This window comes from Dendronephthya gigantea, unplaced genomic scaffold (genome assembly GCF_004324835.1).
Source record: "Dendronephthya gigantea isolate DGI-Jeju-01 unplaced genomic scaffold, DenGig_1.0 000070F, whole genome shotgun sequence".
NCBI lineage: Eukaryota > Metazoa > Cnidaria > Anthozoa > Malacalcyonacea > Nephtheidae > Dendronephthya > Dendronephthya gigantea.
Window position 1 is genome coordinate 951,573 of NW_021163080.1, and position 27,361 is coordinate 978,933.

At 35.8% G+C, this 27,361-nt stretch overlaps 2 protein-coding genes across 2 annotated transcripts; one reads left to right on the forward strand and one right to left on the reverse strand.

The window, feature by feature from the left end:
• Positions 1 to 578: 578 nt before the first annotated feature.
• Positions 579 to 6,886, forward strand: LOC114531328 (tyrosinase-like protein). Its single transcript, XM_028552963.1, has 6 exons — positions 579 to 626; positions 987 to 1,095; positions 3,761 to 4,612; positions 5,279 to 5,486; positions 6,108 to 6,173; positions 6,620 to 6,886. Exons 2-6 carry the CDS (start codon positions 993 to 995, stop codon positions 6,663 to 6,665), a joined length of 1,275 nt encoding a protein of 424 aa, XP_028408764.1. The 5' UTR covers positions 579 to 626; positions 987 to 992; the 3' UTR covers positions 6,666 to 6,886.
• A 5,626-nt stretch (positions 6,887 to 12,512) lies between these two features.
• Positions 12,513 to 16,252, reverse strand: LOC114531297. The gene is made up of 4 exons (XM_028552930.1): positions 16,166 to 16,252; positions 13,821 to 14,053; positions 13,572 to 13,620; positions 12,513 to 12,943 (listed from the first exon to the last, which is right to left on the reverse strand). Exons 2-4 carry the CDS (start codon positions 14,016 to 14,018, stop codon positions 12,513 to 12,515), a joined length of 678 nt encoding a protein of 225 aa, XP_028408731.1. The 5' UTR covers positions 14,019 to 14,053; positions 16,166 to 16,252.
• Positions 16,253 to 27,361: the final 11,109 nt, after the last annotated feature.

Here is a 27,361-nt window from a genome sequence, read left to right on the forward strand (position 1 = left end):
ACAACAGTACCACTGCAAACACAATGGGCGAGAAAGCTGTCTCTTTCGGGTGAGGCAACTTTGCATCTATTAAACTTTGTTTGATAAGATATTGATCTGGTGAATAAGAAAAGCGCATTTTATACCATATGCAAGGGACAAAATGGACTCCAGAGAGTCTTAATTAAAGAAGGAGGCTATTAATTTTGAATACAATACAATTTATTTATGTGTATTGTTAGGATTTGGATATTATGCAACACGTACATTCGGTGTGGTAATAATGTTGTGTATTGTAGTTATACTTATTTGACGAAGAGACACGGTGAGATCTGCATTTCGAAACAGCACGATTTAGCTACTAGGATCGAAATTTTGACACGAAAGAACTATAGCTATAAACGTAGACATAAAAGTAGACATGCACATCCGTTATTTTACTCCTCTTCAACTAACGCTACTGGATAACATTTTGAAATAGCTACACTTCTGTTACACATTTGAGTGTGAGGAAAAAAATTTTTTCCTCCCGGTATGAAAGATTAATGAGACAACAAGAGTATAAAATGCAACTGCATCTTCATGCTGCACTATTTACAAGCAAAAAGGGTTCATCAAAGTTGTAGAAATTTTTAAAGAAGAAATATGTAAGTGCATCTGTTATTTAGGTCCTCTGTATTTCAGCCTATGTTGAAACGATGTTAAGTCAGGATGTTTTCGGGATCCTTGCATGATGTAATATTTTATGCAAAATAAATCAGAGTAAATGTAAAATTAACTATAGATAATTATTAAAGCGCAAATATAATCCTTTGCTTGTTAAATTTACTTTGATATTAAATTTTACTTACTTAATGTAAGGCTTCATTTATAGTGCATTAGAGATGCATGACGAGAATAAAATACAATAAACTTGGTTAACTTCATATGATTTTATTCAGTACAAATTTGTTTCTATATACCCTCTATATTGTCTCTATATTTCAATGATATTCATTTTTTTGTAGAAAAAGATGTTAAGAATTTGCGTTGTTCTCGTCTTTGCAATATTTGAAGCAGTCAATGCTGATGGCGGCTGCTGTAGTGAATGCAACACTACACCTCTCAAGGTGCCAAGTAAGAGAGTGTTATTTCGCTATTTATTAATAGATTCAACTGGGTTGTAGCCGGAACACATATACCTTCGTTTTGCCCGCCAATATATTATAACTTAAAGGTTGGGGATAAAATGCGACTGAGGATAAAATGCGGATTATTGAATAAAATGCGGATTCGGGAATAAAATGCGGGCGAGGGGATAAAGTGCGGACGAGGGGTAAAAATATGCCTGTGTGTCTAACTTTCGAATTTGTTTTACGATCGAGCAAGTATTGAGGTTTTTTGCCACTATTTAAGGTTATTGTTCGGTTAATAGTTTAATATTAATTTACATTGCCGCTATACGGAAAAACTAAACTGAATATTGTATGTCCGCCAAGGCTTTATAAACATAAAGGCTGGTCTATTTAAAACTTTCTGCTCCTTCTCAGAAGTTACAAAATATCTCAAGTAAAATTTACAACTTTTAAAACGACAAAAAATCATTTTGAACACAAAGAATGATTACACTTAACGATATAGTATTAACATAGTAAATTACACGTAATTTAAGAATATATTAAATTTTTTTTAAATCAGCTATATCATAAGAGAGTCATTTTCACAATTTCACAATTCATTGTTCTGCCGCTTGCCTCTTTGGGGGAGTTCGTTTGGAAGAAGATGATGCAACTTGTCACTTGTGTTGAGGGTTAGGCCTAGGTTATACGTCGCATTTTGGTCGCGTCGAATGCAATTCAAACAATAGATAACAAGACGCCGGCTCGGCGTTTACCTTGGGTCGGTGCATATAGGGTTTGTTTGGAAACTTTAGTGTGGTATAAACCATCGTTTAAAAGACTATTAAACTATCTGCAATGCTAAAGCTCCGTGACTGCATGATTCATTCTGCCACATATGAAAATTGACCATTCCAATGTAATTGTTTACGAATCAGGGTCCCTGACCGTCAAATGCCTTTGGCTTCTTCTACAACCGACAAAATGAATTGAAGCAATTGTGCTTGCGAAGCTATAATCCAATGGTGAATAGCTAAGTATTTGAATGTAGAGTATTAAAATATCGAAACCTGTCTAAATAGACAGGATTAGTGAAAGGTTTCTATTACACAAAACCCATGCACTTGCATATATTAGCTCCCCAAGAGTTGGCCAAAACAAGGAGTAACGACAAGGGCGAACCCCAAGAAAAATGATCAAATGGAAAACATTGGTCCTTCGACGGCGAACAAGAAATCAAAATTTGCTATGCTGTGGATTGTAGCCTTACCCTGTAATGAAGCTTATATATTCAGAACGCTTTGCCTAATTAAATGAATCCCGAGCCACACCACAAATTAAACCACTGACTAATGATGATTTGAGATATTTTTACAAAATTAACACACACAACTAATTATGCTTGTGAATTTTTATGATGAAGTGACTTGCAAATTTAACGTTTCATACGGATTAAATATTATTATTTAAGTATGGAGTAACAGTTGGTTTATCTAACACGCAAAGTCGAATCTATCAACGAATCTAAATTATTAAATATTATAATTCCCACACAATTCTGTCATTTTCATGTGTTAATTTACACTCAAAATAAGCTTCGATCGTAAATCAATTATTTTCAGTTTAATTTCTTGGAGATCCATTAAGGCAAATTCAATTTCATCTGTCTTCGCATCAATAGACAAGCCAGCTTTGTTAAGCAAAACGGTAAAATGGTGTTTTCGTAACCTTCGGAAAACTCCATAAATGTCGTGCGATTCGAAGATTGAAGAGTAAGAAGTTGCAGTAATTTATGCGCCGTGGCCGCGAGGGAGACTGCTGCCTAGAACCCCACCAAAAAAAAAATAATAAAAAAAACAAAGCCGAATTTATGACCTTGTGTCTACCGACCCAAGGTAATGAGATGATAAACCTCATTTAGCTTCATTATCATCTCATTATCTATTGTTTGAATTGCATTCGACGCGACCAATATATAACCTAGGCCTTAGACATGTTATGTATGAGATCAATGCGGCATCGCAATTCGAGGGTAGTGCACATTTCTGTTTCAACCAATCAGTGCATAGCTTCGTTCTTTAGAAAGCATAGAAAAGCATTATCCAATTGGTACGAAAGTTTCCAAAACGAAGGTCTGTGTTCAGGCTACTCGGGATGAGTAGACTAAAGCGGTTAAAAATTAATTAGGTATGTTCGTTATAGCAAGATGGTACACAATCACAGATCAGCGGTTCTTAAAAAGCTCACTCGCACTTATGTGACATAGAAATATTACTTATTCATTTGTTTATTCACTTATTCTTTATGCTTTGTAAAATTCAGCTGAATTTTGTCTATTAAACACAAATACAATAACACAAACAACAAAATACAATGTTATTTAGATTGCTGAGAAAGCTATTCTTAATAAATGGAAGGATTTAAAGTTAAATTATAAAAGTCAAGCTCTTATTAAGTGTAGATATTGTCATGGAAACGTTATGAGAAGATTGATATCACCGGGGGATCATCTCTTACTCAATGAGTTTGAGTGTGGATGAGAATACAGGCGTTCAGTATTGTTCTTCATGACTAATAAAACTTAATATTGTTCTTTACTGTGCCACATGCAATTGAGATAAAGATTTTGGGAGGGGCTGCGCGTCAGCTGCTGTCTACAAATATTATCACTTTTATCCTTTCAGACATAAAAACTACTTGTACCGAATCGTGCAGAGTGCGCAAAGAATTCACCCACATGACGACGAACGAAAAGTGTGCCTACATCGATGCAATTAAACGTGTTTCGACGGAAGAGCCGTATAAAACCAAATATAAAAATTTGTTGTGCATTCACAAAAAATATTTCCCGCACATCCATGGTGACCATCCGAATTATTTCTTTCCATGGCATCGTTGGTTCATTTTGCAATATGAAAATCTTCTGAGGGAGGTTGATTGCAGTGTAACTGTTCCGTACTGGGACTGGACAACCGACGCGAATGGTAGGAAATGGTACGACAGTAGCGTTTGGGATATTTACAGCGGGTTAGGTGGTGATGGTAGCAAAGATGATGATAATGTTGTCGTCGATGGCCCATTCAAAAGTCCCGATTGGCCCATGGTTCCCGATAATGAAGATTGTAACGAACATCCTGTTTTGCTTAAAAGAAATTTCAATGAAAGTGGAAGCTACTCAGCTATTCACATCCAACTTTCGCTACAAATTCCTAGCTTTCCTCAATTTTCTAATACTGCTGAAGCGACATATCACGACAATATGCATGACTTTATAGGTGAAATCATGGGAAGTCGTCGTTCTGCCTTCGCACCCGAATTCTTTTTACACCATGGTTTCATAGATAAAATTTGGTCTGACTGGGAAAAGAATGAGACACGCGTAAATGATATGATGAAATATTTTCAGTGCAATGATAACGAGTTGGTAGGAACCTTGGGGATGAACGCTAGTAATTTTCTTAATTTGACAAATCTACCTGGAGACATCTGTGTAAGATACGAAGATTACAACGACTCCCCAATGAGTTTGTTACAAGGTTGGTTCATTAACGTAGATATGCTCCGGTCGTTTACAGCTATTTCAGTTGAAGTTATAAATTGTCTGTGATAATAATGAAATACACAATGTGAGCTCTAAAAGATAGTTGGTTTTTGTCAGATTTTAACAGATCAATTTCAGCTTCCAATTCGCAGCAATATTGCTGGAAAAACATTATTCTATTTTAGGGGAACTTGAAAAAAGTTTGTATCACTGGCCTTATGATGAGAAATGGGAATACAGTCCATATATAATACAGGCGCAACCTTTATAATACCCTGGGCCTACGATCTATTGCAAATGAATAAAACGAACATATATGAATACTAAGTGGTTGCAGTTTTTTTTATACAGCCTGTAGTTTGTACCCCATATTTCACGCATTGAAGGACAAACACAGGGTAAATACGTGGTTATATTATTATAGTGTATGTTAGTGTTAGTATAATTATAGTGTATGTTTATTTTATTTTCAAATGCTAAGCTACAGCCATGCTAAGCTTTTGTTTTTTCATCGCTCACATTGTGTATCGAGTACTGCCTCGCACAATTTAATTTAAATAGCTGTACAGTGCATGGGAAAAATACCGCTATGAAATCTAGTACGACTCCAAGATATTTTTCCATGCAATCGAGTATCTTTATATTCATCCCTCATATTAAGGATTGACTCTTGAACAACTACGAAACATTCCTTTTGTCCCGCCGCCACCGATTTCCCAACATGGTATAAAGTTGTTCCTCTTGCCGAAAAGTATGGTGCACGAAGTTGAGAGGATTATGGACAATTTGGGCCCCTTGTGCGTTATACCTCCTGGGATGACGAGCCGAAAGATTATGAAGATGGGATTTAATGTGGATGATATTCAAAGGTAAATTGACTAATTTTGTACCTAATGATTTTCAGCTATACTATACATCTCTCAAAGTACACGTCTTTGTTTATAATCTAAATCGTTTTATAATTGCTATATTACTACCAGCTGATCTAGGTATAAAAATCAACCAATCAGATACCACTTCATTGCATATGACTTCGACACTCGCAAAATATCAAGTAATTTTATTACATTTATGAGAAAACACGTTTATTTTTTTCCAAACTGTAAATTAGAATTGAAATTTTAATTTTTCGCCCTTTATACCATGGCGCAATAAAATAAACAAAACATGCAGGTCTTCATAAATGGGGAGGCGCTGTAAGAAATGTTAAAAAAACACGCTAGTTTAGCTCTCATTAATTATCCTAGCTGCTCATATAGCAAAAAGGAGCACTTTATTGGTAAGACTCATCCACTTTACCTTAGCACACCCAATTACCAAACGACTCACCATATATCTACTGCAGATATCTTCTAAATAAACGGAAAATCATTTCGAAGTAATCGTGAATTCCTAGCTGCTCAGTTTAACCGGCATTAAATTTATTAAGCTTTATGCAACGAATATACAATATTTGGTTCCCCAATTTTGATTTTCTTTCTTTTTTTCAGAGTTCGTGTGGGAAAATCGTGTGCTTTACATCACGTTCGGAGTAAAAATGAAAAAAAGAATGAAAGGTAGACTTTCTATTACAGGCGGAATTTTGCGCGCGAAGCGGTATTTCTCGTTGCCTGCGGGCTTTCATGCAGAACTGTAATGGAAAAAAACACAGGAAAACTCTGCTCCGCGTGCAAAATAACCATAGTTGAACTCAGGCTTGATATTTATTTCCTCGAAAAGAGACATAATTATATACAACACAATTAATGTGGTTTGTAAACTCGAACTGTTCACATGCAGATCATGTAGCTCAGTATGCCGACTTTCTGAGGATTTAAGAAATTAATTCTTTATTTTACCAAGTATCAAAGATCGATGAAAAAATAACGTTTGAACGCATTGATAATACGTGAATTGTTTCACTCAAGAATATCCTTTATTCAAAAATTCCTAAAATTTCAAGAGTATCCTTTATTTATGATATATTATGATACTAATATTCTACTATGTTTTCCAATTACAGAATACAAAGCAGCGAATTCATGAGATTTTTCAATGTGAGAGAGTAAAAGATATTCAGCTTTCCGTCATTTAAATAACATAGAATTCAATAGATGCATGATGAAGTACATACTGTGATGTATTTGATAGGTTAGGAAATGCACTCTTTGCTTAGAAAATGTCGTTTTTTGTTCGTTGTTGTTATACGTTTTATATAAACGTTAGCCAATGTATACCACATATACGTAATAGTTCACTTCAATTGAAGGCTTTTAGCAACAAAATAAAATAGTTATGAAAAAAATTGAAATTGCGTTGAAATTCAGAGTGGTCCCACTGTAGAATATGGATTGATCAGTGTCGTCATGCATATATAGTAAATAGGAATATGGTCATATTATCATAATTATTTACAAGCCATATTACTATACTTAAAAATTATAACTATTTTAATTCTTAATTCACATGCAAAAAAGGGGTTGATTACTATTTTTCCCCTTTTCCTCGGATGGCAATTATTATTGCATATTACTAAACACGTTATTCCAGGTTATTCAGAGGAACACAAGAATTGTATAAATGTGCACTCACAATAATTAAGAACACCAGACACCCCCAATGATGGAAATGGACATTTAACTAACTAAGTCTCAAAATGCTAAACATCACCTTAATACTCATAAAGAACAATCCCTGCAGATTTTGAGAGCTTTTCACCACAAGTCCTGATTATCTGGAGTGAAGGAAATAATCTCTCGTGCTTTAAGTCTGCGGTTCGGTTTTTCCCACCAAAATTATTTCATATTAAAAACGGATCCTTCAAAAAAAGGATCAAATAAAATAAGAAAACTGCAGCCACAAGATCTGGTGTTCTAGTGGCGACGACGTGAATCACAGAAGCGTAGCCAGGATTTTGGGGAAGGGGGGAAAGCAAAAACCTATAGGTGGGGGCAGTGCGACTCGAGACAAGTTTCATGCTAAACATTCTGGGCACGATTTTTTTAAGCAGTTGCCACCATAAAATTTATATTGTTATTACGTCGTGAGCCCATAAGTATCGTGCTTAATGTCGATAGCCTAATTTATACCATGTAAAAGTCGTGATCTTGGACATATCGAAAGGGTATTCATATATACATATCGAAAACCATGCACCTTACCATTTCGAGCAAAATGACAATAATTTTTTAAACGTCTTAATTTATTATCATATTTTTTGACGTTTTAGGAACATTGAAGGAGACGTGATTGACTTAAAGAACTATCCTTATCACTTTCGAATACTTTACCGAAAAACAGTAATTACTGCGGTTCAGGTACACCGTTAAATATGAATAATTGTCGCGTTAAGTTTTAACCCTTTTGCGATGTCGTTTCCAGGTGGATATTGACACGTTTCTACGACGTGCCTTCAATGTTTATGTTCAAAATTCAAACGTTGCTGACAAAGATGACTAAAATACAATGCCAAAATGTCAGAGCGTTAAAGCCACTGCGAAAACGGTTAAAATGAACGCGAAAACTATTCATATTTAACGTCTATCTGAATTGGCAGGAACGGGTAGTTAGTGGAAAATGTGGAAAAACACACCTCTGATTGAACCACTGACAATACGTTTTGGGTAGTTTTTGGGTTGGGGTCTGGTTTATTTTCGCAGTTTACTTTGTCCTTTATAAGAGTGTGGGTTTTTGGTGGATGGAGAACAGGTAAACTTCAGCCGACCCTCTCTCTTGAAACATTCTAATGAAACTACGAAATGAATTACCATTTTCCTTAAATTTAAATTTGACTTCATTGAAAAGGCAAAAGAATATTTTTCCCATTGAAATTATTATTTCATGAAACATCCTTCCAAGAAAGGATTAAGTAAAATGAAAAACTATAGACTTTCCCCGCAAGATCAGATGGTCAAATGGTGAAGAGGATGATCTGCGAAGTATACTGTCGATGGTTCAAGTCCTGGCTAAACTGAAAAAAACAAGGTAGAGAGAGAATTTGTGAGTGTGAGAGGCGTAGAGAGAGGGCGAATATGCCCTCGCCTTGGGCGAGGAGTAGACCGAGGGGGTTGTTCTTTCCCCGCCTTTCCTGGCTTTAAAAGCAAGCTTTCTTCAAACATTTAAGGGTGTTAGAAGAAAGTTCGGGATAATATGGGATAGAAAAAAGTAGGGGTAAGGAGGAGTTAATGCTGAACGGCCACTTTATCCTTTTCTCGAAGGACGTAATGAAAAAACAGCAATGTTTAAATTGGGTTCAAACAATCGAATTATCTATCATTTGCGAGATTATTGTCCTAACCACTAGGCCACGAGATAATTTGTTGAACGGCCATGTTTATTTTACTTATTTCATCCTTTTCCCAAAGGTCATGTCGAAAAATATTAGTGCTTGAAATAGTATTTTTGCGAGGACTCGAACCATTGGCTTACCACCTGGGAAGCAATTGCTTTTGCCGCCGAGATCTTCTGCTAAACAGCTAGACTTATTTAATTTACTTTATCTTTTTCTCTGAGGTTATAATGAAGGAAGTATTGCTTATATTCCAACCATCGATTTGCCACTTGGAACAACCTATCTTTACCACTTGACCAGAGACGATTTTTTTAGCGATTGACCCCGCACATGACTCCATTCATTTGGGAGGGGAAAAAGTAAAACGCCGATACTTTTTACATTTATATTTTAGCGATGTAAACTTTCTTGGTAGTTTACGTCTGGAGTTTCCTTCTAAAATGTTGACAAAATCCAAGCATGGACCCGTACCGTAAAACAAATTTAGGCACCCTCATTTAACCTTTTTTTATAATGTTAGCGTCCAGGACAATAATATTGCTATTTGCAAATATTTTTATTTCTATTTTTAGACCATAAATAATTTTAGTAGTAGTCGTAGTAGTAGTAGTGGTAGTGGTAGTAGTGGTAGTAGTGGTAGTAGTGGTAGTAGTGGTAGTAGTGGTAGTAGTGGTAGTAGTGGTAGTAGTGGTAGAAGTGGTAGTATTCGTAGTGGTAGTAGTGGTCGTAGTGGTAGTAGTGGTAGTGGTAGTAGTAGTAGTAGTAGTAGTAGTAGTAGTATTAGTAGTAGTAGTAGTAGTAGTAGTAGTGGTAGTGGTAGTAGTGTTGGGGTAGTTAGTGGTAGTGTAGTGGTAGTGGTGGTAGTGGTAGTGGTAGTGGTAGTGGTAGTGGTAGTGGTAGTGGTAGTGGTAGTGGTAGTGGTAGTGGTAGTGGTAGTAGTAGTGGTAGTAGTAGTGGTGGTAGAAGTGGTAGTGGTAGTAGTGGTAGTGGTAGTGGTAGTGGTAGTGGTAGTGGTAGTGGTAGTGGTAGTGGTAGTGGTAGTGGTAGTGGTAGTGGTAGTGGTAGTGGTAGTGGTTGGTAGTGGTAGTGGTAGTGGTAGTGGTAGTGGTAGTGGTAGTAGTGGTAGTGGTAGTGGTAGTGGTAGTGGTAGTGGTAGTGGTAGTGGTAGTGGTAGTGGTAGTGGTAGTGGTAGTGGTAGTGGTAGTGGTAGTGGTAGTGGTAGTGGTAGTAGTAGTAGTTAGTAGTAGTAGTAGTAGTAGTAGTAGTAGTAGTAGTAGTAGTGGTAGTAGTAGTAGTAGTAGTAGTAGTTGTAGTAGTAGTAGCAACAGCAGCAGCAGCAGTTGTAGTAGTCTTATATAGTCCGACCAAATCAATTCCAATTCAAGTGTGACAAAGAGGGATTCAAAACAGTTAAAAAACGTGTTGGGAAACAACACTGGCGATGTATAGAGAGAGAGTACGTTAAGTGTGGTGGTGGTCCTTCATCATCGAAACCAGACGATAAAGCTGCTGCTTTTGCTTTTATGATTCCGGCACAAATAAACAACTTAACTATAATGTGTTTGATGTGACCACATTCCCGCTATATTTGAATCATTATTTAAATCACAAAGTACAACTACTGAGCATAACTGAGTGTAGCTCAAGGGACGTATGCCTCTCCCTCACACTTCACTGAAAATCTGAGCCTCATTTGAGTGTGAGTGGTGTACATTATAGTACTATGTGAGTGTGAGTGGATACTCATTGAGGATGAGCGTCCACTCAATCAGAGTGAGTTTGAGTGAGGTTTTCGATTACAGGCGTTAGTTCTTAGTCTTGATTATAACTAAACAAACCGTATTTTGGGTAGAAATCAACCGATATGCAGCTTGACAAGATACCCTCAACTAAGCCGAAAAACTAAAGACTAATAGACTAACGTTATTATTATACAAGTATTTTTGTCATAAAAGTTCAAAATCATATGACACCCTCTACCATGACTCGGTTGTCACCCCCTGTTAGATTCGCCCTCATATTTGCGCACTATACCTTTTTTACATTGTACTACATCGTATATAACTCTTTAATTCGCTCAGCGACTAGTTTCCAAGCACTAAAAATGGGAGGAAGGATTTTACATAACGTTGAACAACAATTTCCAGAACAATTGACTAGATTTTGAATAACATAGCCGACAGTATTACTTTAACTAAACATTGTCATAAATCATAAACATAGATTTAACTTGTGCAAAAATATTTAAAGAACAAGGAAAAGCAAGAATTTTCTCCTCAATCTCCTGAAGTTAATCCAATCGAACATTTATGGGATGAATTAAAAAGAAAAAAAGTATAACATGAAGTTAAAAGCCATGAAAAGTTATGGGATGTACTTTCTGCATGCTGGAAAAACATTATATGATCAACACTTCTAAAACGTTCAGACTATTTTAAAGTTAGGGAGGACACACCAAGATCTGAAATATATCTTTTGTATAAAAGTAAAATAATATTAAACATTGTTGTGACAGAGTGATAATATCTTTCAAAATTAAAAAAAGCTTTCAATGCTACCAAATGGACTTATTTTTTGGCGCCTACTGTATGTACATCCTCTCCCATAGGCCCTGCAAAACTTGGCTAATTTTTAGTTCAGGGGGTGCTATTTCAGCCATTCTAGAAGGTTTAATTAATAATTCTTTCTTGCGCGCTGCCTAGAATGGTGGGTCCTATGCCAGTCAATCATCTCTTAGCCCCTAGGTTCAATTTCTTGGCGCTATGCCTGAAATAATTAATCGCATAATACGTCTTGGGGTAACTTCCAACATATTAAAGTCTGTTCAAATTGCACCCCAACAATATTGCTAATCTCACATGTACTCAATAATTATAATCAAAATATTCGACAAATCACATATTTAGCCTAGCCATGCTCTCTCTAAAAAGTCTACCGCTAAACACCGTCTATATGGATTGGGTTTATTGAAATAGAATATGAAAATGCATATTTTGGAAGTTATGCTATTAAATAAATCTTATTAATAACATTCGATTGGGTAAATCGGTTTTTCTTTTTTTACCTGGTCGTTTACTATCTAATCGGCTATGGCTATATGGATGGTCAAACATGAAAAGAGTTACATTCTACACAACAAAAACGTTTATTTGGACAAAATTCACAGTGAGTATCAGCGTGCCAACTTTCAAACTTGACCGGCTGGGATATGGAACACTGCAGAAATTGGTGTTTTTGAATTTTCAACCCGAAAATGCGATCTCTGGTTCACAATTGTGCATTTCTATATCGCTATCAAGATAATTCTATTGAATGAGTGAAAAAAGTTGAATTTTTCTTTTGAGTGCGCGTTCTGCAATCTTTGACAGCTCATCATGCACATCTGACTGATGTTAGATGGGCATTTTGAGGCCTAAATTATACACAGAAGCAGGGTAGAAACTAGAGCGATAATTAGGGGGATGTTTATTCATATATTCACTGCCCGACAGATTTCTTTCAATTCCTTTTTACTTTGTGCAAGCCATCGATCACTTGCGAAAGTTTTCCGTGCACGGGCGAAATTTTACGCGCAGATTGAGATCTTTCTGAAGTTTTCTAGCCGAAGCTAGTGTTCCATTCACATTCATCCATTCAATAGCTTCAAGATTTTTGTATCATAGTACTCACCCTTTTCTAAGTTAATCTTGTTCCAGCTGCTACAATGAGACAGACCAGGATGAACGGAAAGATCTGTAGGAAGACCGTTGTTAGCCCAGGGGCTTAAGCACAATGACAAACTTCCATTGCTAGCGACAACTAAATGTCTGGCATTTGAATCGTAAATCCACCTGTCGACATCGCAGTTGGAGGTGAGTACGAGTAGTTTGCCCGGTCTCTGGTTGATGCACCAGCCAGTGTTTGTCTCCTGCAGTGCGTTTTGATTCGTAAAACGAAACTGAGCACTTGGATGAATACGCGAGAATTCGAGGCGTTCAATCTTGTTATAGGTACCATAATAGCGCACGTAGCCATATGAGGAGGATGAAATGCGGTACCTTACGGTTTCACGGGAGACTGGAACGAAAATACGTTGAAATGTATGACACTTATAATCAAGCGTGCAATAATATTAATACCACATTAAGTGGAAGAATAGTAAGCTGAAGCATTTTAATAATCTAATAATAATTAATTACAAAAATAATAATTTGCCCAAATTTCCTAGAATCAGATATTTCTGGGGAGGCAATTCCCCCCCTTGGCCCAACCCCCCCCGGCCTCGTACGTCCATGGAGCAGGCGAGCGAAAAGTCGAATTGTCCCGCCTGCAGGAAATTGCTTGTAATTAGATTACTATAGCTTATTTATATTTTGAGCTCATTTATTTTTCCTGCGCTAATGATATGTGCAAATAGAATGACGTCACATGATAGTGCGTGACTTTTGATGGTTGAAATTTTGACAAACCTTCGGCCAAACTTCGACCAAAATACTAGTCAGAAAGAAAACGCGAGAGGAAGGCTGGGAAAGTGTGTTTACCGCGTCATATCAAACTTAAAAAAGGACTTTGAGAAAGTATAACCGTTAACAGATTTATGGTTTTATAAATAGAATGATACGCCTAATAAACGGGCGTGGGTATATAACTATAGCTAGAATTGAAACTGTCGAATAATGATAATCATAATTATAATTATAAATACCAGCGCTGTCGTTCTCTACAACATTTCCTAGGCAACTTGCATTGTATTTCTAAACAAGAATAAGATTAAAGATATGATCAGTGATCATATTATCATTATAATTCCAAGTATAGTGGCCTTTGTGCGAATTAAATACGACACTCCTAAACACAGCTACAAAAAATGCCTTCAGTTTCTTTGCCCGCATCATAGATTCAGCATGCACGGAGTTCCCTCTAACAAACACTTTATTTTTTTCACTACCACTACCTTTTGTGGATTCACGAGGTATGAATAATCGTAGGAAGCGTCTTTCAGCAACTGCTCTTTTGATGTATTGAAAACCACGTCGTGCAACAATTCACAGTTTGTATCGTTCTGAAATGCTGATGTCCTTTTGTGGTTGATGGATCTGCAGCATGGCTCAGTCGCACACTCCATTAGGCAATCTACCCGTTCCGAAACCATTTTTGTCGTCAAAACTGTTGTGTTTAGTTTGAACCCTGGGGAAAAATTAGCACAACAAACTCACAACGAATTACAGCATGTGCATTATAACGAATTTTGTCACATATAAAGGCTGGCCATTTTGTTTATTTTTGCAAAATCATATATAATACTGTAGACAATTATCAAAGGTAATAGAGCGAATAGGAGTGCAATTAATGCCAAAATCAACCAACTCAATTAATAAGTAATAGAACGAATTAATTCATTTGCTCTATTACTTATTAATTATATAATTATCTCAATTCTGTAAAACATAGGTGTAGAGTTTTGTTTTCTTCTGGGGGGGCTCAAACTTTAGATACATGATATCTAGCTAGCATTACCTTCTGACATTAGATACAATTAAATAGAATAAATTTCCTCTTGATATATATTTGCATCGGTAGTCATGGTTCATATGGCCGATAGTTGTGGGTAAAAAAAGTTAATGAAAGATAAAATGAACAAGCTACCATGTATTTTATGATTTTATAACTCGAAAATTAAATTATATATAATAATACCGTTTCATGTGCATGTATAAGGACGCCTTTTCAAACATTCAACATTGCCCTGATGCGATTGATGCGATTATTACTTTCTGGAAAATTTCTAGGTGTGCTCCAGCCCCTCAACCCTCCCATACCCTACGCCTATGCTGTAAAAAATACAATTCATTGAACTTCAATATAATTATTAAATTTATATCACAATTGGCAAATAGTACAATTTAGAATTAGTAAAACTTATCATAATTTAATCCGACCAAGTGGATTCTTAGCAGCGGAGAATTGGACTATAAAGAGCGTTTGGTCGCTCTGCATCTGCTGCCACTATCTTACGGCCGTGAGATTAAGGACTTGGTTCACCTGTATAAGTCCTTGTTTGGTTTTCTAAACGTAGATACTGAAAACTACGTTACGTTTGTCAACCATGGTCGCACCCGGTTAAGCCGTAAATCCCCATACATACTCCAATCTCAATCGTGCAAAACCAGTACTTTTCAATCATCCTTTTATAACCGTATTATCAAAACCTGGAACTGCCTATGTAAGGACATTAACTTTGATCTCATCACAGATCCTAACTCTTTTAAAACTTTTCTGAAAAGAAAGTACTCTTTATTAATGGACACATATGATGTCGATAGTCCCTGTTCGTGGTCTCTTGTTCGTAGTTGCTCGTGTCATAAATCCTAAATAGTGACTTACTGTATCATTTCTATTATGTTTGTGATATTGTTTTTAATGTTTAATTCTTGGCGGGTATCTTGCATGGTTCTTGCACTAGTTCCGTTTATACTTTGCCATTTAGGATCATTATCTGTTTAGTATTAATTTTGTATTCTACCGTATGTATTAATGAGTGATCCTAATAAAGTCGACAATAATAATAATAATAATAATTTGAGTTCCGGAATTCATATATATTTCGTATCCTAAATCCTAGTTGTATATAGCTACTAGAGTGATGATTTCGCAATGAGCAAGAGTTCAATAATTACAATTTAAAAGGTTACACCAAAAAATTTAAAAGGTGACCATTGACCATAACAAAAAAGATGGCTGATGTACATTTTACCAGAATGCATTGCGGTCGGACATCGTTTAAAAAAGCGAACTGACATCTTTTAAACGACAAGCGTAAAATAGGTAGTTATTTTCTTCGCTGTGTTAAAATTTCACGTCATTAGGAGTCTTTCTTGCCACCTGTTTGCTGTGAATCATTCTTAATGCCCGCAATGCATTCTGGTAAAATGTACATGCCGTCATCTTTTTCGTTACGGTCAATTGGGCCGCTATGGAGGCATGGAGCTGCTAGGAGTTGTAGATCATGAAAGTTTTCATAAGTGGCTGCGACCGATTAATATAATTGGCTGTTTGATTTTATAGTAACTGTATTTAGTTCTTTTTGGGACTTGCACGATAACGATTTAAAAACGGCTGTTTTCAATATTAGGCTAAGTTCTGTATTCGGGTCAATTGTTAGTCAAAGCTACCTTTTCATATTTTTATCATCAATAATAATAAACTCGTTTAAGAAAAATTAAAGCATTATAAAGATAAAGCTGATTTATAAGGGCCACTATAGGATACGATCGTTGTTAGGTACTGTGAAAATCATACCTTCAAGACTTGAATTGTAACAGACGGTCCGGGTTTCGCTTGTATATTCGCCATAAATGATGTCCAGAAAAGCAATTGTCTTTAAAGAGTACAGCAGAAATTTGTTCAAATGCCTGGTTGCCTAATGAAAAAATGATACCATTAAAAAGTATATAATTCTATCAAGTACATCATACATAAGCGTTTATTAAACCCGCCTTCAACTTTCGTAACAATACGGAAAGTGCCCGGTTTCATCGACTGGATAGTAAGCTTCGTCAAATGTAAATCACAGAGAGTAACGATAGTTGGGCCTGGCTTTTTCTAATTACGATTAACGACCGTACTGTATCCCACCCCTTCAATCTATGAAATTACGTCGATGATTCAACCTTCTCAGAGACTATATAGTAAAAGGAGAACTAAGCTGTGCGCAGTCGGCGGCAAATTGTTGTAATATTACTGCAAACGTTCCATTATTACTGAAATGGAGCAATATTATTGCAAGCGTTCAACATTGGATTACGCATGTGCTGTCATTATGTTCTCCCGATTTATCTTGGGATATCTAAGACTTCAAACACATCCAGAAACTAGTTTTAAGGTGCATCTTTCCAGGTATTCCGTATTGTATATATAGTTATAGCTACTGTCGAAACGACGAAACACTCACGAATAAATTAATAAATTGTCTCTAAACTGCAATATTACAGTACATATTACAAGAAAAACATGGATCTAAAACTCTTGTTCTGTGAGTACAGAACCCCTTAGTAATGCCGGAACTGAAACTAAACGTTTCTCTAATTCATTAAAAATGCCTGGTAGTAGGGCATACAATCATTTAGGAAATGGAAAGTTTACATATCATTACGTTAAAGAATTTTTAAAGTCCTTTTTACAAAACTTTGTAAATATAACAATTACCCATTATTTTTAAGATTTTCATGAATAAACATTCGATTTCATTCGGCTCGCCCTCAGTTCGTGTGTTATCTCCGATTAAACGCGGACACAAATATGTACATCGTTATCCTCAAACCAGGGACGCAGGATGCGGATGAGGGATGTGTAAATTCCATCTCACACCTTAAATCGTGGACCGCGGAGACGGGGGGGGGGGGAAATTGATATCACACTATTTTTATGAAATAATTTTGTATTCATTTTCTTTATTTTGCAATCCATGCACAACCTGCATGTAAAGAAATAGTGTAATCGGCATAAAACGAAGAAAAATGAGGCACTAATAACATTGGGGTTTGGGCAATACGATGATAATAGAACATTATTAAAATGAAGAAAATATTAATGTTGTCAAATAAAGTTTCAATGATATAGCCTGACAAGAAAATGCATTAACATCCCAATAGCAAAAATAATAATAAATATGCCTAAAAGTCAAACAAATCAGCTGCAGTATAATTATTTACCGCTTGTATTTGCTTGGAAGATTAAAAAAATAAATTGCTATATTACTGTCAAATTAATAACACTTTACACTATACCCAGTACTCTCACTTCTTTATTAAACACTAGGGGAGTTCATTGCTCAGTGAAATTCTTGGTCCATTCGAATTTTTTTTCTTGTTTTTGTATAAAAAGCAGGGCCTATTCTAAGGAGTTTCATTACTGCACAGAAGTATCGAATAGAGACCGAGGCGTCGAGGTGCCCTATCATGATATATCTGAAATACATGTCATGACTGAGATAGCCAACATGGATTGGGTAAATTATATACAGCTTCGTATACATTTTGCAACAATTTTTCAAAATCATTTTGCGGGGAGAAAAATATTTCAATACCGTTGAGCTCTGCCTTTGCTGAAAATCATGTTGATTTACATTATACATGCTCCATATAGTCATTCTTATTGGATTAATGGATTATAAAACCGATATTTTTCAAATTTCGATCTACATATTGCATAATATACTTTCCTATCAATACATCAATAATCAATATCAATATCATAATATATCAATATCAATTTCCTATCAAAAATTGGGCTATACTGAGCGCTAAAATAGGCCCTGATAAAACGTTTTTTAGTACTTTGGTGTATAAGTCATTGATTTTCTTAAAAAAATCCATACTATGCATGAAGATATGCTATAGCTACCCATACGGTTTCCACACTATATCCATAATATCGTAATCATTTAGTATGGATATCATACACACTTGCAAATTGGCATTCATACTATTTCCATAATAGATGGATTCTGAAGAAAATTTTCAGTAAACACAATTACTTCTGGGGCGCTGCAGCCCCCAAACCCATGCCTTCCTGTTTTAAACCGTGCGAGTATTTTGTTCACACTTCGACCGTGCATTTTATATTCATTAATTAATAAACACATGATCTTTTTCTCTACATCTGTAACATTAATTTTGTATTCTCATGCAGACAGTATATTTACGAAGAATGCACAAGAAATCTTACCGAGTAGCTTATTTCTCTTGTCATGACCAAAATTCGAGTTGATTCTGCTTAAAGTTCTTCGTTTGGGTATGCGTTGAAGTCATTAATATCAATGCCGTGTTTAATATTATATATAATACAATCGCATCATATATTTTTTTAATTCAAAAAGTACGCCGATTGTCAATAGAATTAAAGTCAGTTTTGATGAAATAAAAACAATGCCCCGGAAAGATTAGTATTAATATATGTATAATATTATGAAATAAGATTCAGCAGCGTTTTTAATTTTAGCTTGTTTGGAGTTTTTATTGAGAATGTGATATCTCTATTTTGGGAATGCCTCATCTGTTGCAAAACAAGTTGCCATTTTATTAAAAATGAAAATTATAATCAATGACAATGATGCATGCATGCTGTGAATGCATGCTGTGAATCAGTAGTTATGGTTATATGAAAATTCATTTACCTTGAAAACAAGATAAAAAAATTCAGGTGGCCGATCTCCTACATTTTATAATGATAGCCGACTATCTGTCAGACTGTGACAACTATTTAATTTACTTGTCATGCACAACTATTTTATATTACTATATAATATTGTTAAATTTGCTGCACATGCATGGCAAAGATAAATGAGTGTTTGGTCCTCTTAGTTTTAACTAAATGTAAGTTGAAATTATTTGCATTTCCTAAAATATGGCCTGGTTCCAGACCCGTAGCTTGACTGCTTAATTAGGGGGGGGGGGACTACATATATATCTTTTAGGTATAATAATTGACGAAGCTTGTGGTTTTTAGACCTTATACAGATTGGAACAATCTGTTACATAAATACTCATGATTATCTTTAACAGGTTTAATGTTTAACAGATTAAGAGCGTCAGGATAGTTACACCGTATCAGTTCATTCTTTAGATACTATTGCATAATCAACAATAGAGCTGATGCACAAAGTGTAGAATAATGCTAAATCTTTCAATTCCACTTGGCGCGTTTTAATTGTGATAGAAATCTTTCATTGTGAACTTTCCTAACCAACAACATCTATGTGTTAATTCCATTCCAATTTGTTGTGTATGGTAAGTCTTAAGATGTTAATGATCTCCACAACCTCCGATTCTTTATACAACTTAGGGATCCATGCAGATCAACAGGCTTTACATTAAATTTAGGAAATGCGTAGTTCTCTGTATATTTCTGAATTTAGTAGCATCTTGTTCTATTCTGCCCGGCAGGACATTTCATTCACTAAGCCTTCAGCTTTACTAATACTGCATGTCTTTCGATACTATATCAGACGTTGTAGAGCCGTCGACATTTTTGCAAAGATCCCCTCGAGATATATGTAAGTCTTTTATAAATTAACAGACAAACAGGGACCTAAATTCGTGCCCTGAGGGACAACTGATAGAACAAAGTCCGACAACGCAATTGCGTGAGTTTCCCAGCTTGATTCTTTGGAATCTGTTGGGGAGAAAGTCAATAATTCACTGTGTAGCAATGTCGGTATATCTATAAGTTTGACCGCTTAATGCCTTTCGTGACAGCCGCTCACGGTGCATAAGCCCTCACGGGCGCTTTTGGTCGCTACTGAAATTCAAATCCGACGTGTCAATGGCTTAAAGTGAAGTTGCAAGAACATCTGCAGAATCGCCAAAAGCCAGATACTGATAGTCGTCACAGATTTGGCTTTATTGCCAGTTTGCAACCTCTGTGGGCCTCTGCAGCTTATTTGCATGTGACTGTTTTCATGGGGGGATAGCCACAAGAGAGACAAAGAACTTTTAAAAACGATGCATAATTTATCTTTTAACACAAATCCCTCTCACTCTCTCTCCCTCCCTCCCTCTCTCGTTATTGTAATTTTGAAATAAATTTTCTTCAATCGTGGAAGCCTGGTTGGTTCAATACTCGGCACGCATGTGGCAACTTTTTTTAAGAGATTTCGCAATTAAGGCTGCTTTCCAGTTTCCACTGTGGAGTTTTTTGTACGTATACGTACGTACTAAAAGCTTAAAACCCTCTAAATTGTTGTGTAATTATTTTTATGCCTGAAAAAGCCGGTATCATGTAAATGATTTTAAACTTTTACGTTTGTATACGTACGCTTGTACGTACGTACAAAAAACGTGACAGTGGAAAACAGCCTTTACTCAAATTCGCACAGGAGCTGTTAATGAATGGCTTCTTTATCTTCATCTTTATTTTTATTCGTGCTCTAAAGTCTGGACGCGATATGTCTGAGCCCTTTGCCTCCCTTTCGGCCTCCCCAACCGCTACTATGCGACAAATCGTCGTCATTCTTCACTTGTCTATTTTATTTTGGCATATAAACGTCACATGCAGTAACAATGATGTGTTGTGGATCAGTCCATCTGTGGCGTGAATATAAAGAATGACATTGACCGATCTTTTTCTTTACATCTGGAGCAATTGTACATTTACCGGTGAAGAGGAACGGTATATCGTGATTGAAAATAACAAACGGGCAGTGCGTCAAAGCACTCAGTTCGAAAAACAATGTTATCGATAATGACAGTCAAATTGGTAGATTTGAATGGCGAGACATTCCTGCCCCCAGCATCGATCTTAAAAACAGATAAATCTTAATTTTCTACTTATATGAATAGAACAAAAGCACATAAGTGAAAGCTATTAATTAAGGCTTATTTTTAGACATTCACTATTCTTTAACGTTACGCGAGGTTAGTCCTGTTATTTTAATTGTAGATGCCATTATCAAGCCGAATCAGCGTTCCAGCAATTCATTTCTCTTAATTTTTCATTTCAATTCCATCTCAAAATGAAAAATATGTTGAAAAATAGGATCAACTCATTACCAATATTTAGTAATTTATTCATTGTAACACATTCATTGATGAACTTGCTGGCTGTTGCACACCATATAGCCGCTTTGGTGCTTTTTAACAAATGGCAGCCAGTTAAGGCAGGCAATTAATCTTTTTTTGGTCTCTTTGTGTTGTTGAGTAATCCAGTTTCATTTGGAACTTTATGTTAATTTTCAAACTTATCGCACCTACGCCGTTGGCTATCGTTTCCCACTCATATAGGCACTCGTGCGTAGCCAAAATGCATGGGAAATAATCTACATATAAACAATATCTATGAATCAAAATGTTTGCAAAAATTTTATTATCACATCGATTCTCTTGACGAAGTCCTTTGTCTGTGGGTATGAATGTCGAGAAGTTTTTCTTCTCTATTTTAGGCACTTGTTATACCGCATTATTTAGGTGAGAAATGTGTTCAAAGAGGCTTCCACGCTGTTCCTTTGGTATTATTAATTTCTTTAGAATTTAAGTGCTTTTACTACATGGGAATGAATACCTGAATGTTATACCAGGCCAAGCACGGCTACAATTCTTGACGTACACTGATGTGAGAAAACATTTCATATGGCAGCTCAATCTATGTACGGAAATCCAGGACAAAATAAACACACTTTCGGGAGATTTAACACTGATTTTAAATTTCAGCTTGCGTGCAGATGCAAATAAAGTATGCAGGCTAGTATAATAAAGTATGCAGGCTAGTATAATAAAGTATGCAGGCTAGTATAATAAAGTATGCAGGCTAGTATAATAAAGTATGCAGGCTAGTATAATAAAGTATGCAGGCTAGTATATAAAGTATGCAGGCTAGTATAATAAAGTATGCAGGCTAGTATAATAAAGTATGCAGGCTAGTATAATAAAGTATGCCGGCTAGTATAATAAAGTATGCAGGCTATTTGGGCTCCAGCAGTGGGCTTCAGTCATTAATTCTGGTTTGTCTGTGTTAAGCTGGTTTTGCACTAGCGATATTTTTCGCGCGAAGAGATATTTTACTTTTCTTTCAGAGCTCTCAACTGCAACAATCTGGAACAAATTGCTCAAATACAAAAGAATAAAGTCGCTTCGCGCGAAAAATATCGCTAGTGGAAAACCGGCTTTAGGCATAGCCATAGGCCCTGTTTACACTATGCCTGATTCGTATGATCACGATATCAATTATAGCTCTCAGAATTCTAGATGTCAGAGTTTTATCCCTAAAAGTACGATAGCATGATTGCCTAAATCCAGTAAAGAACAAACTCTGCCGGATTTGTTTCGATATATTTTTCAATCCATCTCAGGCTACTGATAACAACTAATATAAGTTTAGAAACTTTATTACGATTATTAAACACTTTTAATGCCGTTTTTTATATTTTAAAGCCCGCCGCGCACGTGAGCTAATAGCGAGCTTAATGCACCAAAGGACTTATGGGCGCTTTACTTTAGGCGCCCAAAAGGTTCAAACCGGTCATATTTTGTATTGAAATAGAGTATTTAGTTAACGAACAAGACTTGCATTACCACGTTTTTTCGTCATCGTGACAATAATATCGTTTTCGCAAAGGGGAACTTGTCTGTTGTTAGTGTAGTACTGATAGTATACACAGTATAGAGCTTTATATGAGCAAATGATGAACAGGTCAGCATGTAATATAATAATAATGTGCATGTTTTGAAATAATAACTGTGCATGCAGTGATCATAACTAGCCATTGTATCATACGGTAATACTATTATTGTAATTATTTTATCGCTACCTTTCATTAGCTTCATATTATCTGAAAGGTACCATGTGACGACGAGCTCTGTTTTCTGTGCTCCAGATCTCGTACATGCAATAAATAAACAACTCAGACACAGAGTTGGAATATTTTTGGGAATGTGCGTAATTGTATATAACGCACTTGCCAATTTATTTATTTTTTTAAATTAACAACATATCAATTATTAATCAACAAACACTAAATTTTTATTCCATTCAAATACCATGAGACACGAAATATTATAAGAAAAATTGCATTAGAAACAAACATATTTTTGCTATGACAGACAAAATACTTTAATAATATTATACTATAATACTTCTTAATGTTTATATGTGAAAAAGAGCTCCTGGGTATATATGTAATCTCCGTCTGGAAAGAAATTACTACAATCGATATCTAACACGAGGACACAGCAGTCTGCTAAAAACCCCGGGGGCTTTAGCAGTGATTTAACAGAGAGGTTAAGATACCCCGGTTCCGGTGTACGAGTACAGGTATATACCCTTATTTTGTTCAATGAATCTTCATCAGTGCTCCTCGAGTTTTTCGAAGATTACCTCGACAATTCTTTTCCAGCAGACTTCAGCCTCTTAAGGCAAGCATGCTTTGTATCATGAAATGTGCAAACAAGAAATTTCAATGAAGAAAATATGGCTACTCGTCCGGGTAGGGTCGCAGTTCCTCGCAAGAATGATTTCCATTGGCTGAACTTTACAATACTTTTCTGCTTCAACCAATAGCATAGCTTCGTTCTTTAGAAAGCACTGAAAAGCATTATCTAATTGGACGAAAGCTTCCGAGCACTGCGATATGTCCTTTACTCGTACCCGTATATCGAAACCGGGGTATCTTAACCTCTCTATTATTGTCATTTTCGCGCCAAACTCGACGCCTTTGTCTACACTCGTAGTCATTGGGCTTTTGAACACGCAACACTTATAGCGATATTGAACCAACTTTAACCGTGATGCCTGATGTTCTTTGCTATCACCTATTTAAACAACGATTTTTTTCTGTGCAGTAAAAATTTCCCAACGTGATAAATAATTATGTTTGTTATATATAGGTGCTTTGTATTTTAAATGTGATTGGTTCATTCGTAGTCACATGACTTTAAATAAATGCAATGTTTCCCGCCAGGGAAACAAGTGAAAAATTGATGCCCGCTTCTTGTGATAACAAAGCAAAATGGGTTTCTTTTTTAAATGAAATTGTTGTGTAACATGTATGTTTTTGTTCCTTTATAACAAAACGCTAAATGTACACTACCTCGGGAAATAGTGAGTTGAGTATGCTCCCTCAGGAGCATACATTAAGTGCATGTATAATAATATACAACACCATCTTGTTGATTTTAAACTACAAATGTAACAATTGTACTTTACTTTTCCTCGATTTGCATGGGCCGGGACTAGGTTCCAGGTACTGAAAAGAGGTATAAAGTCACAAATAAAATTCATTTAAAGAAGATTGCATAATTACATGCTCTACACATGCTGAATTATAATGGCCCTAACGCTCACCTTCTTCCAAGGTGATCGTGTTCCAGCTACTGCAGGCGGACAGGCCAGGCTGGACGCTAATATCTGCCGGAGGGCCTTCGTTTTCCCAAGGACTAAGGCACAGTGAACCATCACCACCTGTGACAACTTTCAAATATCCTGTGTTGGAATCGTAAGCCCATTTATCGCCATCGCAGTTGAAAGTGAGTACGAGTAGCAAGTCGTTCAGCTTGTTGATGCATTTTCCTGTATTTGTTTCCTGCAAGGCCTTTTGATCCGTGAAGCGAAATTGGGCAGGAGAGTGGCTTTTGGAAAATGCAAGACGATCAATGCCGTTATAGAGACCATAGCGGTACACGCCACCGTAAAAGACAGATTTTATATAGTATCTCTGGTCATGAGCGGCTGTAGAGAAAAATGCTTGGTCACAACATACACAAGTGCTTACCGCAATAGCCAAAGGCAATTGAGGAATGTCTTAAACAAGTTAGTTTGTATAAAGTTCCCAGCTTCTAATGTACGAATGAGATAGCTTATTGCGATGATCGCCAAAGATCAAGCATTTTCGAAACATAATCCTTCCCGTTTTTTTTGAATTTTTCATGATAATTATAACCTTTAACATTAGACCAAGTGTTTTTGTTCCTCTTAATATTACTATTTTGGGTTGGTGCAGCAAATTTAAATGACGAAATAATAAATTTTAACTACATGGGTTACACGACATTACCAGCATTGTTTTTCTTCGAAGCATGTCTTTGGCAACTTGCATTGTATTCCTGTACATATTATAAGAAGATAAAAGTAAAGTTGTCAACAATGTTGTAATGATAAAATAAGAATAAAAAAAATGAGTATTCGATTTATATTGATATGTGGAATTTCTTTGCTTCAAAATAAATTCTCAATGAGTTCAGTTATAGTACAAAAAGAAAAGACTAACTGAAAATTTAATATGCTTAAAAAATTTATGGAGATACTAATACTTTTTAAAATCGGTACATCATTTCGGGAAGTCTAAAAATAATTTTATGCAAAATACGATGATTTATTGATTTTATTCCTAAGCCTATTCTTAAACGATTTTATTCTTAAATACAATTGTAATGGACCACAAACCAAGTTTACGTTCCCTTTAGCTGATGAAATTTATTTCTGTGTAATTTCTTCACTGCTTAAAAAGTTGTTATTAATAAACCGGAGTACTTTTTTTAAACACCGGTATAATTATGTTCTTGCATTTGGAATTAATCATGCAAGGTAATTCATGCATGCATGTATGAAACGTATATTCCTGTACGCAGGATTAATCTCGTTTCTGGGAACATGCATGATCGAAAAACTTATACTACGAGAATTGCCTTTTTTATTTCGTTTTTAACGTAATAATGTAAGGTAACTGTTAAATTCCTTTCCACATGCAAGATTAACATTCAGACTTTAAACATGCAGATCAAAAGTGTGCGTGCTGCATGCCTCCATAGTACGACGGTGTATAATTTTAATGGCTGTAAATTTTGATGCTTTTCTTCATCTCGTTCATTTTTTAACAATACAAAAGATCCAAATAATTCCATGCAAAACAATACCAAAACACGAAACGCTCTAAATTCTGTGTTAAGTGTTAAGTGAGTGTAAATCATCCTACAAGTGTTAGGTGAGCATAAATCACCTCGCAAGTTCAAAAACGTCCAAACATTTGATCAGTATAGCCTCCTCCGCGGACCGTAGGTTTAGTTTTATTGCTTAGAGGAGTAACAATATAAGTAGGGCAACCTCTGTAATCCCAAACGGGAAATTTTTGAGAAATGCGGCGTACTTTTGTATTCGCAAACGGTGGAATTCATAAATATTTTGGCCGAGTTTAATTGAATACATGTTTTGGCCGAGTGTTACCTGAATATAAGGGATTGAGAACAACTAACTATTTGCCGATCAGTATTTGACTAAATACTTGTTCTATAACGATCTTTTAAACTTGTTTAGTTTTTTTTACTCAAATGAAGACAATTAAAAAATACTTCAAAATATAGTACGTACACGATACAGGTATAGAAGCACTACTGCATGGTAGAAGGCTTGTGTCCTCAACTTTTAATTAGTCTTATAAATTATTTACCAAAGCCAAAGCCAAAGCTAAACATTTACATGCACTCACCTTTTGTGGGTTAACAAGATAAACATAATCTTGAGAAGAATTTTTCTGCAACAGATTTTTTGAAACATTGAAAACCACGTCATGCAACATTTCACAATTTGTCTCATTTGCAAATGCTGATGTCGTTTTGTAGTTGACAGATCTACAACATGGTTCAGTGGCACACTCCATCAGGCAATCTATCCTTTGAGAAACGACTTTTCTCTTCAAAGCTACCGTGTTCAGCCTAAAACCTTGACGAATGTAACGATAACAAAAAAATGATTAAACATTTCGAAGTCCTACTAGCACGTATTCCGTGAGTCAATTTATGTTTTCTAAAAAGCATTTCCACCCGTGAAATAATTTGTCAGCCTCGGGAAGACTCATATGAAGTCATCAAAAGATTGCTAAACTTTGATTATACCCGCGGCTCATTTTTTTCCGTCTATGTAGGTTATAATTAATTTAAATTTGTTAATTAACTGTAGATCTATTTATAAAATCCGTTCCTAGCTAAACGAATGTTTTAGATATGATTTAAC

Bases quoted from the DNA above. Each gene is read 5' to 3' on its own strand.
- LOC114531328 (XM_028552963.1), top strand. From the start codon at position 993: ATGTTAAGAATTTGCGTTGTTCTCGTCTTTGCAATATTTGAAGCAGTC. The intron at 1,096-3,760 runs GTAAGAGAGTGT...TTATCCTTTCAG, and splicing joins TACACCTCTCAAGGTGCCAA to ACATAAAAACTACTTGTACC. The intron at 5,487-6,107 runs GTAAATTGACTA...TCTTTTTTTCAG, and splicing joins AATGTGGATGATATTCAAAG to AGTTCGTGTGGGAAAATCGT.
- LOC114531297 (XM_028552930.1), bottom strand. From the start codon at position 14,018: ATGGTTTCGGAACGGGTAGATTGCCTAATGGAGTGTGCGACTGAGCCA. The intron at 13,621-13,820 runs GTAGTGGTAGTG...ATTCTTGTTTAG, and splicing joins ACCTCGTGAATCCACAAAAG to AAATACAATGCAAGTTGCCT. The intron at 12,944-13,571 runs GTATTTATAATT...TTTTCGTTCCAG, and splicing joins TGTAGAGAACGACAGCGCTG to TCTCCCGTGAAACCGTAAGG.